This window comes from Haliotis rubra, unplaced genomic scaffold (genome assembly GCF_003918875.1).
Source record: "Haliotis rubra isolate DU_JTF1 unplaced genomic scaffold, ASM391887v1 Scf286, whole genome shotgun sequence".
Lineage (NCBI taxonomy): Eukaryota > Metazoa > Mollusca > Gastropoda > Lepetellida > Haliotidae > Haliotis > Haliotis rubra.
In genome coordinates, this window is record NW_025766953.1 from 37,501 (window position 1) to 62,639 (window position 25,139).

Consider the following 25,139-nt stretch of genomic DNA (forward strand, 5'->3'; position numbering starts at 1 on the left):
GCTTCCTTTCTTACAATCGAACGCAAAATTACAGAACCACATTCTGTATGTCATTTCCAGATTAATGGCGTTTTAGAGTGGTTAGTTTTCTCTACAGACATGTCGCCTATTTAACAATGACAAAATCCGACGTCAGACATCGTGTGTTTTCTTGAAAAAAACTTTAGGAGACACAAATCATTCAATTCATCTGTGCAGAGTCACTTTGATGTCATCACATTTAGGTTATATATTCTCAAGAAGAACCGACTTCCCCCCACCTTACAAATAGGAAGTGTTACTGGTTACACAATCAGTAGAATATTCCTTGCAGATACCTAGTTCCTAACACTTTGATTGTTTATCACTTCAATTGTTGTCATATGAATTTGCATTTGATTGTAAACCCTTACCTGTTTGGGGACTTTTCATTCTTCATCCATTTATATTTTGGAAACATGACTTGAAGGTAAGTAAGGAAGTCGGCATAAAATCAACACTAATATAAACTAGACATCAGGACAAAAGCGAGAGAAATCACAATAATGCCAATTCCTCAAATTGAGAATTATCTAAATCACATGTTTATGACACAGGAGCTCTATTTTAGTCATCTCATTCAGGTGAAAGTGTTGGCATTACACTCCTACCATTGAAGCAAACCAGATGGTGATCAAGTGTGTGTCCTTTCTTTGAGACAGGCTATACGATGATAAATAATAACATTTTACATATTTAACAACACATTCTACACGAAGTAAATACGATACTCGAGTTTTGTATTACTATATAATAGTAATTTATGATTAACGTGATGATAAAGAGAAGAAGCTAAGAGTTTTCATTCTTGGATCAGTATCATTGAAAAGATGGATTACTTGTGATTCCTGACTTGTTCACAGATTCTTGAAGAAACTCCTAACACAACCCATATGAGAGTACATTCAACTGGACCCCGTTTCACAAAGCTATCGTACCGCTATGACTGTTGTACTCCTACACTGTAACATAGACTTACGACAGTCATAGCGATACGACAGCTTTGTGAAATGGGTCCTGGACTGCGCTGAGTTGGTGTGATGATGTGTCCAGTAGCAAGGACAGAATACATTTTATAGAAAGTTGACCAATCCCAAATTCAAGCTGATTATGACCCTTGGTCAGTCAGCACCATGCCGACGTACATGATTAGTCACAAGTCCAATACATACACCACGTTGTGCTTTAATCTCACATCAGACTGGCAAGTGCTCATGTAACTGAAATATTCTCCAGAACGACCATATAGAACCCAACTCACTCACTACCCGCTATGTGAATGAGTAAATCTTTATCAGCATCGACCCGTGAAGATCCGGGTTAGGATTGATCTTCAGCAGACCATGCTTGTCGTAAGAAGCGACTAATGCGATTGGGTTGTCAGGCTCGCTGACTTGGTTGACACATGTCATCGTATCCCAGTTGCGTTGATCGATGCTCATGCTGTTGATCACTGGCTTGTCTGGACAAGACTCGATTATTTACAGACCGGCGCCATACAGTTTGAATATTGCTCAGTACGGCGTAAAACTAAACTCATGCATTGTACCCATGTAAAGATTCAATCGCTGGTCCTCGGCATGACGAGGGAATGCTTGAACATCTAGCTCTCCCATCGACCATGCATCGCCTGGTCAGGTTTAAGTTATTCTTCAGGCCTGAAGTTATTGAATGAGTGAGTGATGTTTCACAGTATATCAGTTTGCTTAAGTGAAAGAACAACAAAAGTAGAAATGTCAAAACATGATTTATTAATAAGTATTTCAAACGATATTAACGTGGCAATGACAAAATAAATAATTTAATGTGTATGATTCCTGAACAGATATATTTCAAACAACATGACTGCACTAATCATTTGCATTCTCACTATTTACTTTTTGAAAAAAGTCATAAAACAACAAGACCTGGCTCCTGGTGATAGCAATGTAGATATATACAAAGGAAACAAAGACTATTCAAAACAAATACGTGCATACGGGTGGTAATGAAAAATTGTTCAGAGAAAGACTTGATCACAGATCCCACATCAATGGGTAAGAAGAACTCGAGAGTGTTCTGCCTTTCTCATCAGGAATAAAGGGTGCCCGGATTGTCATCACTCCGCCACGAACAATACTCTTCAGTTCAGACTCGTCCACATTTTCCGGGACATGTATATGCCGAGTTACCTTTTCAGTCTCGCAGAAGTTGTCTCCCTTTATTTGTCGCTCTGCTTCAACAACCAGTTCGCCGTGTTTGAATCTCACCCGTATGTCATTTGGTTGGTAGTCAGAAAGGTCCAGTTGAACTTTAAACTCTGGTTTGACGCCAGTGACTTCAGATAATATGACGTCAGGTGTGACTGCAACAGACTCTGAATCTACTGCATCCTCTTTACCGTTAGATCCTTCTGTCTCACACGTCTGCTCAACTCGGCCTGTTGATACCTGCTTCTCCACTGACAGTAATCTCTCGCTGCCATCTTCGGCCACTGTCCTGTCTCTGTGAACAGCACATTCGCCGGTCTCTTCGTTTCTTGTTGCCTTTGCTCTTTCGTCCTCACACTTACAGTCAGAGTCAACCACTTGCTTGTCGGAGATATTTCCCTCTGAAAAGCCTTTGTTGTTGCATTCTATCCCCTCAAGGGAAACATGCCTCTCAACAATTACTTCACCATCAACAAATCTGTGCACGATTTCCGATTTGTCGGCATCGGGAGGCAGCGGGAGTGACCTTTTGACTTGGAATGAGGCGTTTGGGTGATCCCGTTGGGCAGATACAGTAACGGCTTCATCAGTTACCTTCACCTTGACCTCGTCAGTATTGAAGCCCCGAAGGTCCAGAGAACCAAGAGTTTTCGTCTTCATCACTTTGGATTTTTTACGCAATATGGGACATTCCTCTGGTATTTCGCTCCGCCTATTCTTCAGCTTCCTGCATGGTCTCCGCGTGGATGCAGGACACTGTTGACCAAGGGGTCGATAACGCAAGGGAATCTTGCCACCTTTGCTCCTGTGTTTCCATGGAGACTGTCTGTTTTGGTTAAGCATCTCCTGGAAGTGCTTGACCATCAAACTTTGGCAGACAGGTCTCTGGGGAATATACCCCCAGCGCTGAGGACTTCTATCATCAGGCATGTGGACTGGAACAATTTGAACAAACATGCTGTCAGGCTCAACAAACCAGTGTGTAATGAGGCCTTTGATATAGTTTTGTAATGAACTCGGTAATAAGGATATATATATATATGAAGGTCCGTCGGCTGAAGTGGCTCTGTGTAGACTGACGAGTGAATAACTAGTGGAGAAATCGCCAGACTTATATACCCAAAGTGCACTGAACTAGAAACTTATGGATCTTTCCAGACGAGCGACAACGTGCCTTTGTTTACTGAACTGGGTATCACGTGGGCAGTTCTAAATATAGCACAGTAGGCGGAGCCTATCGGCTGAGCAGATGTTGCCGATTGGCCGAGAATATTCCGTCTGGCTGGCTTCTCTCGGATCAATACGGAAGTGATAATCTGTTATGCTCATGGACAAATATTCCTTTTATGTGAGGCTTCATAGCTAAAATCATAACATCAACTATTGTTCCTCATGCTAACCATGGCGCGATTTCACGTGTCTATATCTTGGTAGTACTGGGTGTTGATGAGACATAGTCTATATACACATTGGTAGCAGTAGGGATTGGCTACATATAGTATATCATAAAGAGTTGTAGTGTACATGTGGTAGGGCGGAGTGGGGGTTAGGTCGGGGATGAGGAGACAGGAGAAGAATTAATTTCTTTAAGATTTTCATGACAAGGGATTTTATGACTAATTTTAGTTTTGTCAGTAGAACATATACTGGCCCGAGAAGGATTTTGTCAGAACGACGAGTCTGTGTGATCTCTTATGATACCAAATACATGGTGCTCTACTCGCCAGAATAGCAAGAAATCTGATTGCTGTGACCTTTGAGCGTGACCTTATTATTTTACATGGTTCAGTGGACTAGTGCTTGGTTCAGCACATGCATTGATTTTCTCAAAACTGATACTATCTCTACAGTCCGTTTGAGTTCATTTGAGACCGATGAACTGCTCACTAACACAAAATCTAATAATTACAACAAAACCAAATTTTGCACAGTCACATGAAATCCACAGATCAACTCTGAATATTTGTCTCATAATTTTGGACACCCGAATAAAAAAGTTGTTTAACAAACGATCATTATTTTGTTGTCACTATTTTTACGTGGGGGACCACTTGCTGGTAGAACAGCCAGGTATAAACAAGGGCGTTAACTCGCACACCTGGCTGTTCTACCACAAAACCACAATATGGTTATGTTGTAATTATTAGATTTTGTGTTAGTGAGCAATTCAAAGGTCTCAAATGAAATCAAACGGACTATAGCTCATAATCACTATTCATAGTGAATACATAGTATGACCAGAAATTATTGAGAATTTTAGGAATATGTTTAATTGGATTTCTAGTATAAAAAACCTTGACCAGCTATCAAGTGCTTGGTTTCATTCAAGAAAGACAACTCCGTTAATCCTTTTTCATTAGTTTGTGAAGAGTTATCCCCCTTTGTTTACTTGCTAGCAGACGACATATTCAGTGATCCTCAGTATGGATGATTTAGAGAAGAGGAAGTTGATTTTAGAGTATTATAACAAGGACATCAGATCAGCTAAAGTAATTTCAAGTAGAACAGGCATCCCTTTGTCCACTGTTTTTTGTGTTTTGAAAAATATTGCAAATGGATATGGCACTGAGCACCAGGGAGGCGCAGGTAGGCCCAGAAAATTGAATGTCAGTGACAGGAGGCGGCTTGGTATTCTTGTTTCTAAAAACAAACGAAGGAGTTTAGAAAACTTAAGGCTGAATGTGATTGATATAGGAACTGTGGCCGTTTGTAAGGAGACAATTAGAACTGAGCTGCTTGCAATGGGTTCGCAGAAAAGTCGAGGAATTCCATCGCCGATCATGAAACCTGAACAAAAGGAGCGAAGGTTGAACTGGTGCTTACAGCATAGAAATTTTAACTGGGACAATATGATTTTCTCAGATGAAAGTTCTGTGTGGCTGTTTCCTAATCCACTGAAATTCTGGACCAAACAAACTGAAAAACCTTTGTATCAGCGCCCAAAGTGCAGTCCGAAATTTAACGTGTGGGGTGGCATATCTGTGTTAGGGGCAACGCCCCTCTGTGTATTTGAAGGGAATATGAACAGTGAGCGGTACACAGATATTCTCGAGGGACATTTACTTCCATCTGCTCACGTGTTCTATGGAAATGTTTGGATTTTCCAGCAGGACAACGACCCAAAACATCGTTCAAAGCATTCACAGGCCTGGTTTCGTACCCAAAATATGACATTATTAGATTGGCCAAGCTATAGCCCTGACCTAAATCCAATAGAAAATGTTTGGGGACTTATGAAGGAAAGTGTCAATAAGAAAAATCTGACAAATATTGCTGAAATGAAAGAAGAGGTGGTCCGATATTGGGACAGCATGGACCACGACTTTCTAACTTCTTTGATCAGTAGTATGCCCCGCCGCATTGAAGCCTGCATTGCTGCCCATGGTGACTTGACAAAATACTAACTGTTCACCTGTCTTTGAATCTGGAGTTATGTTCTGCTAATATTCACATTTAATACGTGAGTAATGAGTGAAAAAAAAACATAAAACATTACAATCTTAAATTCTCAATCATTTCTGGTTGTACTGTATATTCCTTTATATATAGCAGTCGCGTTCTCTGAAAAATAGCATAGTTACCATAAAAAATGCCCGCAAGTGACATGCTGTCCGACACTATCAAGTCAACGTTGGTTTTGGAAAACTAGAGATTCTAAACTTTCCAACAATACCAATACACTTTGTTATACCTCGGGTAGACCTACCTTTTTTTTTTGCTACCTGACTGTAGACTGCCCCTGGCCAATAGGGCCACCTTTCGTATGCACGATAAATTGCATTAAAACGACTTGACACTGTTCTTGTGTTTCTTGACAATGCGAGTAACGGGATCGGGTGGTCAGGCTCGCTGACTGGGTTGAAACATGTCATTGTATCCCAGTTGGGTAGACTGATGTTCATGCTGTTGATCACTGGATTGTCTGGTGCAGACTCGATTATTAACAGCTGGCCGCCATATAGCTGGAATATTGCTGAGTGCGGCGTAAAACTAAACTCACTCACTCTTGACAATGGGTGGCTTTTTCCCACTTCTTCGGCAAGTGTTTTTTTTTTTCATTTTTATCTATTTGTTTGGGAAGACTGGCTGACATACGATTTGTATAATGTGGAAATAGTCTAGCTATATCACACTAGGCCTGTAGAAAAACCATGAAAACTTAATATGTAGCTGCCATGAAATAATCGAGTCAAACAATAATGTTTGATATATATTATTGCGTCCTTAAGCACTGGCAAAGTCCCCGAGCTTGACCAACCCATCGATGATTACACAATGCCATTTAGAAAGTGGTCAAATGTAACCTATGTTATATTTGGGATTAAACTTTCTCAGTAAAGTACAAATTCTAGTACTTTTTTGAGTTGAGCCCCATCCGGGATTCGGGTTAGGCGGCCAACTTTGTGTGCCTGACTCTGAGGGTGTGAGTTCGATTCCCGTATGAGGCTCAACTAAAAAAAGTACTAGAATTTGTACTTTACTAAGAAAGTGTAATCCCAAATATAACATAGGTTACAACCCATCGATGTTGGATACGAATAGATTAATCCCATCCCTGTCACATAGTCACATGAAATATAGATTATAAAACTTTCATTTCATAATATGGTGTTTATTTTCTCCCGGAATACAGCAAATCGTCAAACGTCCACGAAGCCAGGCAAGGGAATTCCCCACAGGTGCAGTCACGCAATCGAGCGACCTCTACGTCTATTATTAGTAACAGCGGATTTTCCAGCTACCTGATTGGCTTGAGTGAAGGATTACATGGAACGTTCCAGGTCATTCTCCGCGGTCTGTCAGTGGGAACTCTCTCTATATAAACACTTGTAGCGGTTGTCAGTTGCATCAGAAAAGCTCATCGTTTATCAGAGTAACATATCTGTCTATCCCACTGTAGATTTCAACCTGTGTTGACTGTCAGTAAAAATGCTGCGACAAGTTTTTCCCCGGGTTTGTCGGCAACTGCGCAATAACAACATTGCCTGTGTACGCGGATACAGAAGAGATCTTCCTATTCGATTTCCATGGTCCCGATCACATTCACCCAGGGATGCGTTCTTCTCGGATATGCGTCCTTTTTTCCGATCCGGCATTGAGGACCACTTTCGTGACATGAGCAAGACGATGGAGGAGATGAAGAGACGCATGGCATCCCCATGTTCTACAAGCGCTCCACACCCGGGGAGACATTCACCAGGACCGAGACGGCAGAGGTGGGTGGGAGCGTGATATGAACTCAGTCCAACATTTAGACAGGCGCTAATTTAAAATATTAGTATTTCAGGTATACATCTCTTTAGCAGTATAATATTATGTTTACGCGAGTTGAATCATATTTAAGTGTTATACACCCGTTAAGATCCGGGTTAGAATTGATCTTCAGTAACCCATGCTTGTAAGAGGCGACTAACGGGATCAGGTGGTCAGGCTCGCTGACTTTGTTGACACATGTCATTTTATCACAATAGCGTAGGTCGATGCTTGCCCTGTTGATCACTGGACTGTCTAGCCCAGACTCGATTATGTACAGACCGCTTTATGGCTGGAATATTGCTGATTGCAGCGTGAAACAACAAAACAACCATTCTAATCGTTATACATATATACTGATCATAATACTAATAACAGAGGGAATATGAGTTGAAGTACTGATATAAAAAGGGATTTGTGATGTCACATAAAGCCGGACATTTCGTTGGAACTTTTCAGCGCATACTTCTTCATAAACTGCTATAATTGTTTGAGTCAGTACTAGTATCAAATGAACAATTATTATGATTGTTAGTTTCTAGTGTAAAAGCGTTAGCGTTAACCTTTCGTCTTTCTTTAAGTTATGATGTTTATAGTGTTTTAATATGTAACAGTCGCATCTCTCGAACATCTTGTTCCTGGTTACAGGTGAAGTACAACAGGAACACGTTCGAGGTGAAGGTCGACGTCCAGCAGTACGACGTGGAGCACCTGAAGGTCAGCCAGGTGGAGAACAGACTGGTCATCTCGGGCAAACACGAGACCAGGGCAGATGGCCACGGCTTTGTCAGCAGGGAGTTTACGCGGGAGTTCCTCCTACCCGAGGTAAGTCTCACCCAGACAAACTCTATGTTACAGTCATAGATTATTTATACACTAGGAATCTGCTGTAGCCGGTCAATACAGAGAGATATGGTGTGAGTCTGTGGGAAATACACCCATCTTATGGCATAAGACAGGTTAGAATTGTATGCAGTGCAACCTGAATAATGAAAACCTGTCATCGACGGAAACAAGGAATTAGAAGCAAGCTTTAGCTCTCTGCAACGTATGTAGCCTTTACCTAATATATGTAATCGCATATATAGCTATTGAAAATAACCCTATTAAACTGGTGAGTTTGATGCGAGATTGAAGGGAGGCAACTCTGTTAGACCTATTCTCAAGTAGCGCCTGACGCAACGCACTGTGATAATTGCATGTCCTACCTGGATTCTTCGAGACACATACTATTGCGATATGATCAACAACAGTGAGTGACATGTTTGTATTTCATATGACCGGCTGTGTCATTGACACATTGTAAATGACTGAGTGCTGCTGACAACAATATTTCATCTGTATAAACGGCGGCCTGTGAAATGAACTGCCGACGAAAGAAAAAATTGAAAATGTTGCCTGTGATAATTACATAATTTTCACAATATTGCATGATTCATAATCATATTCAAATCACATATTTATGAAATGTCTTGTTTTATAGATATGTGGACCCCAACTGTAAAATGAACCGGCTTCGTTTAACGTAGGCTCTCATTGTGATCATTTTTGTTGTTTTCTAGGGGTGGGATGATGTCTTTTCTTTTGGAAGCAGATGTAATATCACAGTACTGCTTAGAATATTGGCATTAATCATTCCAGCTGACAACTGCCTCTTTCTGAGAAATGAAACATTTTTTTCAGAACGTTGATGCAGAAAATATGACGTCAAAACTGACAGAAGACGGTTTCCTGGTGATTGAGGCCAAGATGAAAGGGGCAGAGGAGAGTACAGAGAGAGTGATAGAAATACAGAAGGAAGGGACGAATAAGGAAGGTGGAAAGACAGACTGAAAAAATATACTTGAAAGTGACAATTGTGATAGATGCATGTAAAATGATGAAAGCAAGATGTATGGGTGTGCATGGTATGATCTGACGAAACTTATGAATTTATGTGGCTCTTCGGAATAGTGTAAACAATTAAAAATATGGTTTTAATTTAATTAATGCAAATGAAAATATTTAGTTCAACCTGAAGTAAATTTGTAGACCTATATGAAATGTATAAAATATGTATTAATATCTTTGTCAGGTTTCCAAAGTCTGTGATTCCGAAACTGAAGAATAAAATACTTGTATCCTAATGGATTGAATCATTATTTGTAAATGAGTCTTACAATCGGACTTTGTCAACTGTTTATTAGGTGGTTTGATTGTAATGTGTGTCGATATTGATCGTCCTCATACTGTTAATCACACACTGATACAATTCTGACTCTGAGCTCCACCTAGGGCACCGATATGACTGGAAGCATTGCGTTGTGACACTTAATGACTGGGATATAATGCCACTCGGTGTCATTGTGTACTGAACAATATCCCGTAGGTTCACCTTACAGGTTCAAGGTTTGTCAGCACCATCCCCCGGTGGATGTCTCCGACTTGGTGGGGCGGTAGGATAGTCCACTGGCTGAATCGTTGGCTCGTCACGCAGAAGACCAGGGTTCGAATCCCCACAGGGGTACAATGTGTGAAGCCCATTTCTGGTGTCCCCCGCCATGATGTTGCTGGAATATTGCTAAAAGCCGCGTAAAACTAAACTCAGTCAGTCAGTCACCAAATTGGTAAGTGACTAGACCTGCGTCACCCGTGCGTCAAGCTGACACTCCGTGACATAACTGTATTACTGTTCAAAGAGGCCTCACACCTGCTCAATCACACTCACCAACTGGTGGTGATGGGATGAGCATCGTGACTCCTACAACCGATGATGATGGGGTGAGCATCGTGACTCCTTCAACTGATTGTGATGGGGTGAGCATCGTGACTCCTACAACTGATGGTGATGGGATGAGCATCGTGACTCCTACAACTGATGATGATGGGGTGAGCATCGTGACTCCTACAACTGATGGTGATGGGGTGAGCATCGTGACTCCTACAACTGATGATGATGGGGTGAGCATCGTGACTCCTACAACTGATGGTGATGGGGTGAGCATCGTGACTCCTACAACTGATGATGATGGGGTGAGGATCGTGTCTCCTACAACTGATGATGATGGATGAGCATCGTGACTCCTACAACTGATGGTGATGGGATGAGCATGATAACTCCTACAACTGATGGTGATGGGGTGAGCATCGTGACTCCTACAACTGATGGTGATGGGATGAGCATCGTGACTCCTACAACTGATGGTGATGGGATGAGCATCATGACTCCTACAACTGATGGTGATGGGTGAGCATCGTGACTCCTACAACTGATGGTGATAGGATGAGCATCGTGACTCCTACAACCGATGATGATGGGGTGAGCATCGTGACTCCTACAACTGATGGTGATGGGATGAGCATCGTGACTCCTACAACTGATGGTGATGGATGAGCATCGTGACTCCTACAACTGATGGTGATGGGATGAGCATCGTGACTCCTACAACTGATGATGATGGGGTGAGCATCGTGACTCCTACAACTGATGGTGATGGGATGAGCATCGTGACTCCTACAACTGATGGTGATGGGATGAGCATCGTGACTCCTACAACTGATGGTGATGGGATGAGCATCGTGACTCCTACAACTGATGGTGATGGGATGAGCATCGTGACTCCTACAACTGATGGTGATGGGATGAGCATCGTGACTCCTACAACTGATGGTGATGGGATGAGCATCGTGACTCCTACAACAACTGATGGTGATGGGATGAGCATCGTGACTCCTACAACTGATGATGATGGGATGGTGATGATGCATCGTGACTCCTACAACTGATGGTGATGGGATGAGCATGATGACTCCTACAACTGATGGTGATGGGGTGAGCATCGTGACTCCTACAACTGATGGTGATGGGATAGGCATCGTGACTCCTTCAACTGATGGTGATGGGATGAGCATGATAACTCCTACAACTGATGGTGATGGGATGAGCATCGTGACTCCTACAACTTGTGTGTAGCAGTGTAGAGTGTTGCTGGAACATGGCTCCAAGTCGCGAAAATCTCAGTTTCTTCTATTTCTCATGACATGAACGCACATTAAGTAACACGTGTTGTAATCACGTGGTTTCAATCCGGGTAAGACTTGGTAGTAAGAATCAGCACCAGTAACATTAGCCTGTCATACAGACCCTGAAACAAATATATGCAGGTCTAGATTATGTTGCAGATCTAGATTCCCACAGTTTCAGGAAAGTGAAGAAAGTCTGTGGGCTCCTTTTCATTATATTTTGTGATTATTTTTTATGAATAGTATTTTTCTGTAAAATATACCATTCACACTTTGCTAAGGATCAAATGATTGATCCAACAGAAAACTATGATGAGAGAGAGAGAGAGAGAGATTTGGAACACTGTTGTGTTAATGGACGAACGTTGTTAGACCGCACGCTCACACAGATTCACGTCTACACATGCATACATTCAGTATACACTCACAGACTCACACGCACGTCACCACGCCCACACACACACACACACACATATATATATATATAGGCACCAATACACCTTCACACATAAACGCGCACAGACACATAAATTCCCTCTCTCACACACCCATTACTAAAATAATGAGGTTTTCCTTCCGTTGTACAGCCTTTATTAAAGTTTTCCACATCAAATAGGATGTTTCATTTACTGACGCATTACTAAAGAGACGTGATCCATGTTTTCAGAGACAAAACCTGCAAGATACGAACGTTGCTGTGTCATCATATTAAAGATCCTGGGACTTTGTATCGATAGAGTATCGATATCTATCAATATATATTAACCTCACTGGTGTCGTATTGATTCTTACCAATATATCTCCCTTAAACCATCCACAAACAGTATCGTAATACTTTATCTGCGCTTTTGACAGGTCAGGGTGAAGACCTGACTTAATTGAAACACCCACGTGTAACTATTGAAGGGTGTTTCATATATATATGCCCGGAGTCCGTGCCCTTAGTAAACACGGCAGTTAATTATTGGCGTTGGCTGGGCTGGGGCTGTGTGCGTGTGCCACTCGCTCCCCTGGTCATTACACCGAGCGTATGATTTGTGTAGAGTTATCGGTCTATCATCGACACCCAAATCTTATCTATAATGACACATGTCTGTGGAACACGCACACCAACATTACTGGGACCAATACTGAAAGCAATCAGCTGTGTTTATTCAAGTTAAACACACAGAAAATAGATTTAGGAAGACCACGCTTCCTTTACTTGTTGCACACCCCGCACTTAACGCAAACACGAACCGTTGTTATATTTGGTTAGCCTGTCTCTAATGTAGAATTGGGAAACAGGTGCTTCAATGGTTTGTAGTCTGTCCTTGCGCAGTCAGTCTCGATTCATTCAGTCGAGACTAATTCAGTTCTCAGTCTGTCATTAATCAGTCGGTTTTACAATGTCGCAATGCAGTCAGCCTTGCAGTCCAGCCTACAGTATGTCGCGATGCAGTCAGCCTTGATTCAGTCCGGGTAATCAGTGCAGTCAGCCTTTGATTCAGTCCGGTTTCATACAGTATGTCGCAATGCAGTCAGCCTTGATTCAGTCCGGTTTCATACAGTATGTCGCAATGCAGTCAGCCTTGATTCAGTCCGGTTTCATACAGTATGTCGCAATGCAGTCAGCCTTGATTCAGTCCGGTTTCATACAGTATGTCGCAATGCAGTCAGCCTTGAGTCATACGGTTCAATCAGGTCGCGTTTCATTGCAGTCAGCCTTGATTCAGTCCGGTTTCATACAGTATGTCGCGATGCAGTCAGCCTTGATTCAGTCCGGTTTCATACAGTATGTCGCAGCCTTGATGCAGTCAGCCTTGATTCAATCCGGTTTCATACAGCCGATTGATTCAGTCAGCCTTGATTCGGTTTCATACAGTATGTCGCGATGCAGTCAGCCTTGATTCAGTCCGGTTTCATACAGTATGTCGCGATGCAGTCAGCCTTGATTCAGTCCGGTTTCATACAGTAGCATGTCGCGATGCAGTCAGCCTTGATTCAGTCCGGTTTCATACAGTATGTCGCAATGCAGTCAGCCTTGATTCAGTCCGGTTTCATACAGTATGTCGCGATGCAGTCAGCCTTGATTCAGTCCGGTTTCATACAGTATGTCGCAATGCAGTCAGCCTTGATTCAGTCCGGTTTCATACAGTATGTCGCAATGCAGTCAGCCTTGATTCAATCCGGTTTCATACTGTATGTCGCGATGCAGTCAGCCTTGATTCAGTCCGGTTTCATACAGCATGTCGCAATGCAGTCAGCCTTGATTCAGTCCGGTTTCATACAGTATGTCGCAATGCAGTCTGTCGTGATTCAGTCAGTTGTGATGACCGGATGAAGCTCAAGACCAAGGCGGAGATATCCGACTACTGTATAAAAACAACAACTTTAACAGTGATATACACAGGGAGAAAAGCGGCGGCATTCTAAGTCTCATTCTAAAGTTAGACGTCTCCTTAACATGGTTTACTCAATGATTAGGCCGTAAACTATAATGTTCGCTGAAGACAGTATCGTGTAAAGTGTATGGTAAAGGAGATAACACCCCGAATACGAGCACCATTTATGCTCAAATTATTACCACTCAATAGATCAGAGATCACAGCACACTGCCATACAAACTTAAAAGCCCAATTTACACAAGCCTTCACTGTAATAACAACACCAGCCATGAATATCTGATATTCCAGTCTGTCTCCTAAAGTTACAATGATTCCAACACATCACAATATAAGTACCAGGTTTCAATTTTGTTTAGTAATCTTTATGCTAGACGAATATGAACAAAGTTTAGAACCTTGTCGAAGTCCTACGATATATTGATTCTCTGTATGTGCGTGAGCCATGCGCCGTAGATATCAAGTCTTTATTGTCCTGATCATATTGTCAGTAACGTGTATTCTATAGGTGACAATTCACAGACGTGTTCGAAGGTTTGTATATACGTTATTGGCAGGTTCAAAGGTGACCATGTGACACGATACAGTCTCTCGCTTGGGACGGTCTCCTAGAGAAAGGAATGCCGTTGAGGTAACCGCCAACTTGAGCCTACCATATCAATATTGTCAAGGGGTCTATGAATTATTGTCTTTTTCTCACCCATATAAAGTCAGAAGTCTCCAAAGGTCTCGTGAGGTGTATTTACAAATGTGAAACATTTCATCATTTATGTTTCATTCTGTTGGATTTACGGTTGTTAATCTATGGATGTTTGTCTTAAGCTGTGCTCACTAAGTTGTTGCCAACGTTTGTTGAACGACTATGGATTAACGTGACAGTGTGATATATACGAACATTTGTTGCTGATTGTCTTTGTGGAGTACATCAAGTATGGATCTAACAACACTTGAAGGAGATTACTACGGAGCTACAGGCCATGAGAAGAGAACACGGAGGGCACCTCTAGGATGAGTGTGAAAGGAAAATGCGTACACAGGGCTGACTACTGTGATCGGCGCTCCCCGTTACCTAACGCTTTTGATGAGAGTAAGACATGTTTACAATGCGACTCCATGGACTGTCATATTGGGCGCTACTGGGAGTATTGCACACAATCAAACTGACATGGAAGAAACGAGCATGTTGTCATGGGTGGCAGACATGCACAGATTGAAGCACTGTTAGCACCTGGGAATGGGTCGGATCAAGCACCTTTAAGACGAGGAGATTTGACATGACTGTTCGGAAGTGGGCATATATCGAAACTGTTTATATATTATGATTTCATTGGATCTTTCTGAAGGTTCATCGCTCTTGAGATTGGATCTACCAATTACTACGCCACAGATCTCTCGTTACAAGATCAGTATTGTAAGTACACTGAAGCAAGTGAAATACGTTTGTTTCCATTTCTCAAAACTATGTGAAGAAATGTCACACGTACATAAACAATGACGATTGTTGCAGCTTAAAAATATTCCTTAATAACTTTTCTTATTATGACAATGTCTAATAACAAGCCTACTGAGAAACCAATATGGCGAAGAAGGGCTCCAATTATTCCAGTGAGGGAAAATCGGAGGTCCAAATACCTCAAACTGGCTAGCATGCATGGAGATCACCTTCCGCAACTGAGAAAACAGGACAGACCCGAGATATCGGACGAAGCTCGGCACTTTGACACCATGAGCGATGCTGTGATGATGAAACAGGTGAATATTATGTACAAAGAACACCAGCATGTTATTCAGAAGCTGACCAAAGGCCAAGATGCCGTGTACAAGATGATGTGCCGCGTCCAGAAGGAGAAGAGGATGATACAGAGAGCTGAGTGTGCGAGGAGACAGGAGGAGCTAAGAGAGAAGATGAAGTCGGAGAGGGTCAGGACTCTCATGAAGAGAGCAGTTGCTAAATTTAGAGAAAATGTTCAGAGGAGGAAAAAGGAAAGAGCTCTTGCTGAGCAAAGGAAGCAAGAAGAGAAAAAAGCAAAACGTGAACGGAGAGCAGCGAGGAAAGGTTCTGTAGCTGAGAGTAGTGGCAATGCGGTGACCGTAGCAGGTGAATCAGTTCAACGTGGAGATGTGAAGGTGCAGGCGGCGGTACAGGAGAAGGTCCAGGAGCAGGTGAAGGAGCAGGAGCACGTGCCTGAGAAGGGGCACGTGAAGGAGAAGGAGCACGTGCAGGAAGCGGTGCAGGAGAAGGAGCACATGCAGGAAGTGGTACAGGAGGAGGAGAGAGTGCCAGTGAAGACACAGGACTTGGGGGAGAATCCAGATGTGGAAAGGAGAGGTAGTCTGACTCGTAATGACGAGGATTCAAAATCCAACGTAGAAACTGCTGAAAACACAGAACGGTGTTATACTGATGGCAATGATACCATCGTTGATGATGACGGAGATCAGACCGTTCCAGTTAGGACGTCACGAGTTTTGGAAGTGAGCAAAGCATCATCTGAGCCAGTAACAAGGACAAAGGGTGATGAAAATGATCAGAATAATCTTCATGAAACACTAGTTACAATCGCATCCCCAGATCCTCAAGACAATGAAACAGCTGGCTCAGAAGATATAACAGGAAAGATTGGGTCACCTGAAGGTGCTGCTGCTGATGGTGATGACAATGAAGAAGGTGACAGAAATGACAATTTTCTTTCAACAGAGACAGATAACTCTGACAAAGTGTCCAGGAGGCCTTCACAGTTCGGCGCGGAGGATCATGACCCTGACCTAGGATGGTTCACCTATGGTAATCCCCGTGTTCCTCTCTCTTCTAATTATATCAATATAAGTGTTGACGTTTTACAGGAAATAGTTGCTGATGATCCTGAATCAGATACAGATAATGCAAGTCTTCCACCTCTAAGAGTACGAAGAGCCCCATTAGCCCCGCCGCCGTCATTGTATCTGAAAGAACAACTACGATTGTCTGAAAGTAAAGATCTCGCTACCACGGATTCAGGAGTCGGATCCTTTCAAGGAGACTTAACGGATTCGAACCTTAATTATGGCGAAATGGCTGATGTTTCAAGTTACAGGTCTCCTAATGACTCTATGGACTCCTCTTCCAGTTCTCGTATTGCAGCAGGCAGAGATCGCGGACGTTTAAAGCAGCAAAACCGTTCTAGCCTCTCGAGCGCAGGATCAACTCATTCTTCACCCAAGTCGGATTTGGGCCTTGATGAACCAGTGCCTGATATTGTCACTTTAGAGGTACCATTGCGTATCACCTCAGAGCCAGGGGCCCCTCTGCCTTTGATACCCAGAAAGAAGAAACCCCGTGCGAATGCTGATAAGCATTTATCAGCGAATATGATGTGGGTGTTGAAACAAGAGGAGAAATCACGTCGTGAGTGGAAGAAACGGATGACAGAGGATGATAACGTGATACAGTATTATAAAACTACTGATGGGCGTTACATTGCCACTGTGATGGACAAAAGAAAACACTTTCTTGCCCCAAGCTTCAAGGAGTATCATCGGCAGCAAAAGCTGCTAGTTGGCGAGAAGGTGAAGGCCGATGATTACGGAGAGAGGATGGCTGAATTAATGAAGGTTATGAAGCTAAATTATGGTAAGATATTCTGCTAGCCTCCATATTCACTGCATATATATTCAGCTTAACACTTTCCATAAATACTCGTGAAGGTCCGGGTTAGAATTGATCTTCAGTAACCCATGCTTGTCGTAAGAGGCGACTAATGGGATCGGGTGGAAAGGCTCGCTGACTGGGTTGACACATGTCATCGTATCCCAATTGCGTAGATCGATGCTCATGCTGTTGATCCCTGGCGTGTCTGGTCCAGACTCGAGTATTTAGAGACCGCCGCCATACAGCTGGAATATTGCTAAGTGCGGCGTAAAACTAAACTCACTCACTCACTCACTTTCCATAAATATTTCAGGCTTGACGATTGTACATTGTGGTCATGTTTAAATGATTTAAATGCCCCATTTAACAATTTCAAAACAGCTTTGGTTGAGTCGACACAGCAGTGAGGTGCATAATGGGATAGGGTTACATGTAAAGACTTCAGACGTAAGGCTATATTGCCCATTATATTTCAACGTTTATTATTATGATCATCTGTTTTTAGAAATAGCCCCTTCCATAGATAGTGGTAACAAAGCATAAACCAAAGGGTGCACAATCGCGAGACCCACACCGAGCACAGAACAGTGTTTGCAAAGGGCGACACTGTCCTCAATACCCAGGGTGCACCAGGGTGCAAACACACCTCTACTCCCTTTGGGCTGTACCAAACTCACCGCACATTTCACTACGACATCAGTAGGTTTTGTCATTCCTACATTCAGGTGTAATATATTCAGCCAGGGTGTTAATCCTCACTGTAAGTGCCTCCACGTGTTCGTTTATCGCCAGACATGAAAGGCTCCCTGGCAGGTTATGTATGTCGATGTATGTTCCCCTATTGAGAGCTGGGGTATAAAGCTTCCAGGTAATCTGTGGCTGCACTACAGCCCACTACCCTCGTCAGGCTATACAATAATTACTGTATGGTGGATTTACTTCCTGCCAAGTACAGGGGGTTCAAGGGTCAATATATCAAGACATTATCGCGCTGGTTGAATATATTAGCATGTAATCAGCTGAGGATAACAACCAACTTCACACAGTGTTTATGGACTCGGCTGACCCAGTCATCTTAGGCGTGCACTTTGATGTGCAGGTTTGAATCCATAGGTGGAAAGGCAACCAACGTGTGTAATAATGGGTTGAGGAGTTGTCCGTCATGTTTTTAGACTGTGTCCATCATACCTGTGCTTCCAAAGTGGTAAACGTTGAGATATCCTCCATCACGTTCTCGATATGTCACGCCGAGATATAGCCGAAAAGTTTCATAAATGATGTTAAACTCATTACTCACTCGCATAAGGCGAAATGTAATCGTTTGATCCTGATGGAATGTGGTATTGTATTGTTTATGTACCTTAGGTATTAGGTGTAAATTCTTAAACACATGTTGGACACATCTATGGACTGTGCACAGTTGCGTCTGACCGCCTCCGTGGTGTAGTGGTGAGAGCGTCCGCCCGGAGAGTGGAAGGTCGCGGGTTCGATCCCCGACAGCGTCATACCAAAAAGACGTTAAAATATGGTACTTGTTGGTCCCTGCCTGGAGCTCGGCATTAATGGGTACAACAAGGACTGGTCGGCTCGGAGTATAATGTGTCTGGGTGGGGTATTCATGCTTCACTGCGGCATGGTATCTCAGTGGGCTAGCACTATTAAAAAAACAGCTTAAGTCTGGGCTAGTACAAGCAGCCGCACATACACATACACACGCATGTACGTCGTCATATGAGCGAAATATTCTCAAGCACGAAGTTAAACCCAATTCCACCTCACCACCACAGTTGCGTCGTCCCTTGTGCGCACCCGGAACCTATGAATATACGTTCGAATCTCGGTTCGATCCAAGCTTGTAAGTTTGTCAGCAACATACCAACGCTCGGTACCAAGGTGATAAATGTCTCAGACTTGTCACTTTGCGTGGGGTTTCCTCCCATATTAAACTGGTACCCCATTATAATTCTGATTACTGTTCGGCTTCAAACACACCTCACTCACTCGCTAAATACTTCTGCGTATAACGTCATAAAGTGTCAAGTACTGCTATAACGTCATAAAGTGTCAAGTACTGCTATAACGTCACAAAGTGTCAAGTACTGCTAGAACGTAATCACCAATATTTTCAGGCATGGCCAGTATTCCAGTGATAGCATCAACACCGTCTCCGGAGCCGAAGAAACGACATCAGCCAACAGAGACACAACTCCCGTCCTTCAGTTACGGGGCAGTGTTTGACGAGTACAGACAGAGAGATCTGATGGTGGACGCAGAGCCAGGCTCATATGAGGCGATGAAGGGGGTGGCGTATTTGAGGGTAAATGACGAGAAGTATAAACCAGGGAATTCTGAATCTCGGCGCCGAGAGAAAAAACTAACAACATGGAACCAGCGATAGTGAGGACTGTCCTGCTTAATTAAAGAACCGGAGCGTGTGTGTGCACTTGTTTGTGCACGTGTGTGTCAGTGTACCATACGATCGTTGATACGTCCATATGAATATTCATCCATGCATATGAGAGACTGCAGGATATACTACAAGTATCTTATTTCAACAGTTTAATTTTAATATTTTTTAAGATGCTTTGTTTAACATTAAGTTCTGCCTTAGCTTTTGTTTATTTTTCTGATTTTTTTCAATAGTGCATGCAGGTCTGTATCACTGTAAATGTTTGGAAACAAGTATGTTGAACAGAAATCGTATGTAGGTGACGAAAATAACTCTTGCACCGGTGATCGCCAGTTGCTTTTTAGATGTGGAGAACATTTAGGCATTTTAGTTTTCAACTTTTTTGCCTGTTGTTTTATCAATATGACATTTTGTTGAACATGAGAGCTGTAAGTACATAGTTGTTAGTTATAGCTAAAGCATAACGTTTTAAACAAATCTTAAATGAGTTTCATTCAGGTACGTTATGTACCTCAGTACGTGTTCAACACAAGCAACTTACAAATTAACTGCGTTGTTCCAGCATTATTCAAAACGTGCAAAACAAATGGGTTTTTTAGTTGGGCTACAGACGATATTTTATGAGATTGATAATTCATGAATTCAAATTGTACCGAGGATATTCCTGATAGCCACTGTTAATGGTGCACATGAAGGTTTGTTTTTAACCCTCTGTCTTACCTCAATATGACCAAAGGCGACCTGAAATAAACCAGGATTTCCATTGAACGAAGTTAGTGGAGTGACACTATGTCATTAGTAAGCCTACGTCACAGACTGTTCAGCTAAATATGTAACACGGTCACAGTCTGTCCGCAGTGATTGACAATGAACAAAAGACGTAAAATAAATGATAATGCAAGCTCCTGCAATGCCTAATTACAGATTTGTGTGAAAAATTCCTTACTTAATATTTGCTATATTTTTGCAGAATGTTTAGACACAGTTTTGTAATAAATAAGAGAAAACTGTGACACACATCACGATGTCAATAAAATAATACATTGTTTGAGCGTATGTTTTATGTGTATGGATACTTAACGTGCGTGATGTATTGTGTCCATGAAACACATTCCTGGAAGCAAATCATAATAATCCTCAACATCAGAGGTTGTAGTGACTTGTGCAACCTGTATCTCTGTATCATGTTATAGTGCTTGTATATTTCGCCTATGTCAAGAAACAGAGACTCTATCCATTATGGCGAAATGGGCCTCCCAGTATCTACATAGTTTCACCAGATACTCCATATACTGTATTAGCAGGTACATTTTACACATATTGAACGTGTTGGTTAAATACTGCAAATGTTCGAGATTTAGAGACATGCTTATAATGAAATGTGTTTCACTAGTGATTGTACGTACGCTTCTTTGTTTCATGACATATGTTGTGCTGATATTTGTCGGCGATTGTCTTCAGTTTGTATTTACTCACGAGGAAACAAGACACAAGCGACAAAAGTTAAACGTTGATGAGGACTTTTCAGAAGAATGTCAAACCTTCATAAATTATTACTTGTTTACTTATTTACAACGCTGTGACGTTGGTCGTCCCAAAAAAACATTACTGGGTACGTTGATATGGATTGTCACTGTTTAGCATATCCCCTACCATTTCATGGACATGTTTTACTACGATATGAAGACAAATACATTTTGAACATTTAGATGTTTAAATCCGAAATAGGAATATTCAAAACAAAAATGTCTGTACAATTCTAAACAGTTTTTGTTAAGAGCAAAACATGACAAATACGGGTTTGGTGTCATTAACGACAAGCATTAATGGGAGGTAACTCGTACCGTCTTAGAAGTACATGAAGACACACCACGAGTATTATTATCAATATTGGGTCCCAGCAATCAACATTGTTTTTAATGATACAGTACAATGAAGATTTCTGCAAACTTCCAGAATGATTATATCGTGTTCAAAGATATTCAGAGACTGTAGTTTCAAATGATGTGGGCATCACCGGTGTTGATATAGCCTAGTGGTTCATGTCACGCCGAAGACCCGGGTTCGAACACTGGGCACAATGTGTCATGTGATATTGCAGTGGCGTAAAACTAAACTCGGGTATAGTCAGTCATGGGCAGGAGCAACAAGTTATGTAACATGTGTTCTCGGGTATATAACTTTACCATGTCACCAGACCATGTACAATGTATAATACAATATAAAAGGAATGGTATGCATAATGACTGGAGCATATTTATAAATATTTACAATAATAATGCACTAAGTCGCATAAACGTTTCCTTAATATTATAATTTACATACATATGTAAATAATTACTATTTTCATTTGGAAGGCGTATGAGAGAACTTTTACCTTTACAATTAATTTAACATATATTTTGTTCTTACATTATTATAAAGTGGGCAAATAAACATAAAATGAACCTCATCTTCTAAAATCTTATTACAAAATCTTAATTCTCTTCGGACATTATTTCTTCTTTCTGCATTCTTCATGATATTCAATTCACCTAATCTTAAATGTGATAAAAATCTTATATAAAGTTGAAAAATATGATTCCATTTTAAACGCACTTTTGACACATGAATAAAACTCTAAGTTAGAATGTTCATTTAACACAGAAAATATACACTGGATGTTACAATCTTTAACTCGTTGAGACAACTGCTTAACAAATAAATCAGTTTTAATAATATTTTGAAAATCCCACGCATAACTAAAATGATAAATATAAATTAATTTCCTCAGTTCAGTAACCCATGACTTGCGGTTATTATCGTCCATGTCAACAGCTGCACTGTTGTGTTAATACCAAGAACATATTTACAGTATTTTACATGAAATCTTTCTAGCATTATCCACTCACGAAACCCCCGTATTTCTGAGCCATATGATAAGATATAGGCTTAATTTGTGTATCAAACATTTGAAATAAGACATTGGGAGAAAGATTTTTAAATTAGCTTTATGAACGAGAGTCTGGACTGCTTTTGACCAAGATACTCAGCTGGAAAATAAAATACCCAAATAGCTGTAATAGTTTGTAGTTTTCAAGTTCATATAGTTAAACATCCATTTTTCGGTTTTCGGGTAAGTGTATATTGTTACTTCAGTGATTCGATTCAAAGATCAGTACTAATTAGCGTAAATAGAAAATCCTCAAATCATTCAGCAACAGGCATACCTGCGAATGTCTACAATAAGAATATGGTTGGCACACACATCAAACAGAATGCAATCAATAAGTTACTTCATGACTATCCGACAACTATCTGTCCTTCCTCTTCCTCCTCCTCTTTTCTTTCACTCACTTCCTCTTTCTCCTCACCCTCTTGCTTATTTATTGGTTGTTTTAGTTCTTCAAAGTTCAAATTCAACAGCGGCATCGTCAGACTCTTTACTTTTGTGTTACCTATAAATTTATCATTTTCCAAATCCGGCGTGCCAGGCAATGACGGTGGCTCGTCTTTAGTCGACTGTTCCACGTTAACCTGCATTTTGTGGGCATAATAGTCAAAAGATTTGTCAAGATACGTGTTCTCAAAAGCTTCCGTTGAATCACAGAACTCTTTTACCTTTGGGGAGAGATCGACAGATCTTGCTTCGTCAAGAAATATTTCCTGGAAATTTGTCTTTTTTACCTCCTCAAACATAGATCCCCGTCTTGACCTCCTGGAGGATCTCCCTTCGCTTGTAGTAAGACTTTCGCGTCGGGAACTTCCGGTTGATTCCGGAAACGTACCGGAAACTATTCGGGGTATGTTCTGAGCAAAACTGACCCTGGACGGTCGTCTTTCCGCGCTTTTTGAAGGAAATTCCAGTACGGGATTTTCACTTGTGGTATTTTTAGTTTCAATAGATATGTTTGCCACAAACGTATTTATCTTTTCGTCAACAGTTTCCCCATTGACACTGGGTAAAATCAGAAACTCTTTTTCTACTTGCGTGCCCGCGGCAGTAGCCGGCCTAAGGGGAAGTGATGTAGGCGGAGTCCGAATCCTACCGCTGTGGGGACGGGAGTTATCTCCCCTTATCGGTACAAACCTCCCCGATGCCGACTGGCTTCGTATTTGTTGGGATGATTGTTCTTTCATAACCTGCTGGATTATTTCCTCAATGTCCCTGTCAGAGGTGGCTTTCTTCGACAGCGGGTGTGACCTTGTGGTTCTGGGTTCATCCACAGAACAAGGCCGGTACTCCAGCTTCTTCAAAAACTCGTAGTCTCCCTCACTTTCTCCACAGTTTGTGTTGAGTCCATGTAGATGTAATGCTCTGAGCTCCCGCACACGGGCTTTATCTTCCATCATTTGAGCATAGCCGAGTTTGGATCTATGCAGCTTCATTTGGAATCTCCTGAACATGACCTTCTGATCAATGGCGATTCTATGCACTAAGCCCTTCTCCGATCTATTCAGAATGTGCAGCTTCTTCTGGAGGAGCATGTGTTCCTTCCAGTTCGCTGACTGGACATTTGGAGACCGCTCGGAATTTTCCGGTGCTCTATTAGAAGCTTCTTGTGGAGGAGAGTTAACTTTGATCATGATGGCGTGTTTAGATTCAACTTCTGTCCAAGCAAAGATGGTCGCGTAGCGTACTGTGCGTTGAAGGCTGTTCTATTCTGTGATGTGAATACGTGTTGTTGACGGCAACTTAAACGTGAAACAGTATCATCACATCTTTCATATCACCTTTCATCTTGATAGTTACAGCTGAGCATAAGACCTTTCCTTGAAGTCCAACTTACCATTCATTGGTGATGTGACACCTGAAAACAAAAGGACATTCATGTACAAATATATTAATATGAAATATACTTAATTTATCATCGCATATGAGTATAAAATGAACGACCCATACAAAATACAAGTCATAATATTTAATATGTAATCATAGAAAATATTGTGTTTGTGATGACAGTGGTATGTTTATCGTTCTTTCAGTGGAATGGAATTAGAAAAAATATCAGTATCTAAGAAACACCATTCTCCCGGACAGCCTCGTTCCCAGTGAACTGTTTAGGGGTTGACCAATCACAGGCCGAGATCAGTATCTTCACATCTTACTGATGATGAAAGCTAGTGTTCGGACAAATGAGGTTTTGCTGTAAACGATATTATCTTTCATGTCAAATCAGTAAGACATCAACATTCCTTCACTAACTAAGCCGATGAAGTGTCGATCTTGATATCATGTTTCCACAGAACGAAAAACGTATTATCTCCTTAAATCG

General features: G+C 41.7%; 4 protein-coding genes across 4 annotated transcripts; 2 read left to right on the plus strand and 2 right to left on the minus strand.

Moving 5' to 3' along the window:
- Positions 1 to 1,752: 1,752 nt before the first annotated feature.
- LOC124281633 lies at positions 1,753 to 3,320 on the minus strand. The gene has a single exon (XM_046717567.1). It carries the CDS (start codon positions 3,162 to 3,164, stop codon positions 2,034 to 2,036), a length of 1,131 nt encoding a protein of 376 aa, XP_046573523.1. The 5' UTR covers positions 3,165 to 3,320; the 3' UTR covers positions 1,753 to 2,033.
- Positions 3,321 to 6,967: 3,647 nt separating this feature from the next.
- On the plus strand, positions 6,968 to 9,586 carry LOC124281621 (protein lethal(2)essential for life-like). The gene is made up of 3 exons (XM_046717556.1): positions 6,968 to 7,423; positions 8,109 to 8,285; positions 9,144 to 9,586. Exons 1-3 carry the CDS (start codon positions 7,367 to 7,369, stop codon positions 9,291 to 9,293), a joined length of 384 nt encoding a protein of 127 aa, XP_046573512.1. The 5' UTR covers positions 6,968 to 7,366; the 3' UTR covers positions 9,294 to 9,586.
- Positions 9,587 to 10,829: 1,243 nt separating this feature from the next.
- Positions 10,830 to 11,225, plus strand: LOC124281609 (uncharacterized protein P19A11.02c-like). Its single transcript, XM_046717542.1, has one exon. The coding sequence runs from the start codon at positions 10,830 to 10,832 to the stop codon at positions 11,223 to 11,225; it is 396 nt and encodes a 131-aa protein (XP_046573498.1).
- An 11,941-nt stretch (positions 11,226 to 23,166) lies between these two features.
- On the minus strand, positions 23,167 to 24,450 carry LOC124281610. Its single transcript, XM_046717544.1, has one exon. It carries the CDS (start codon positions 24,448 to 24,450, stop codon positions 23,167 to 23,169), a length of 1,284 nt encoding a protein of 427 aa, XP_046573500.1.
- Between the last annotated feature and the right edge of the window lie 689 nt (positions 24,451 to 25,139).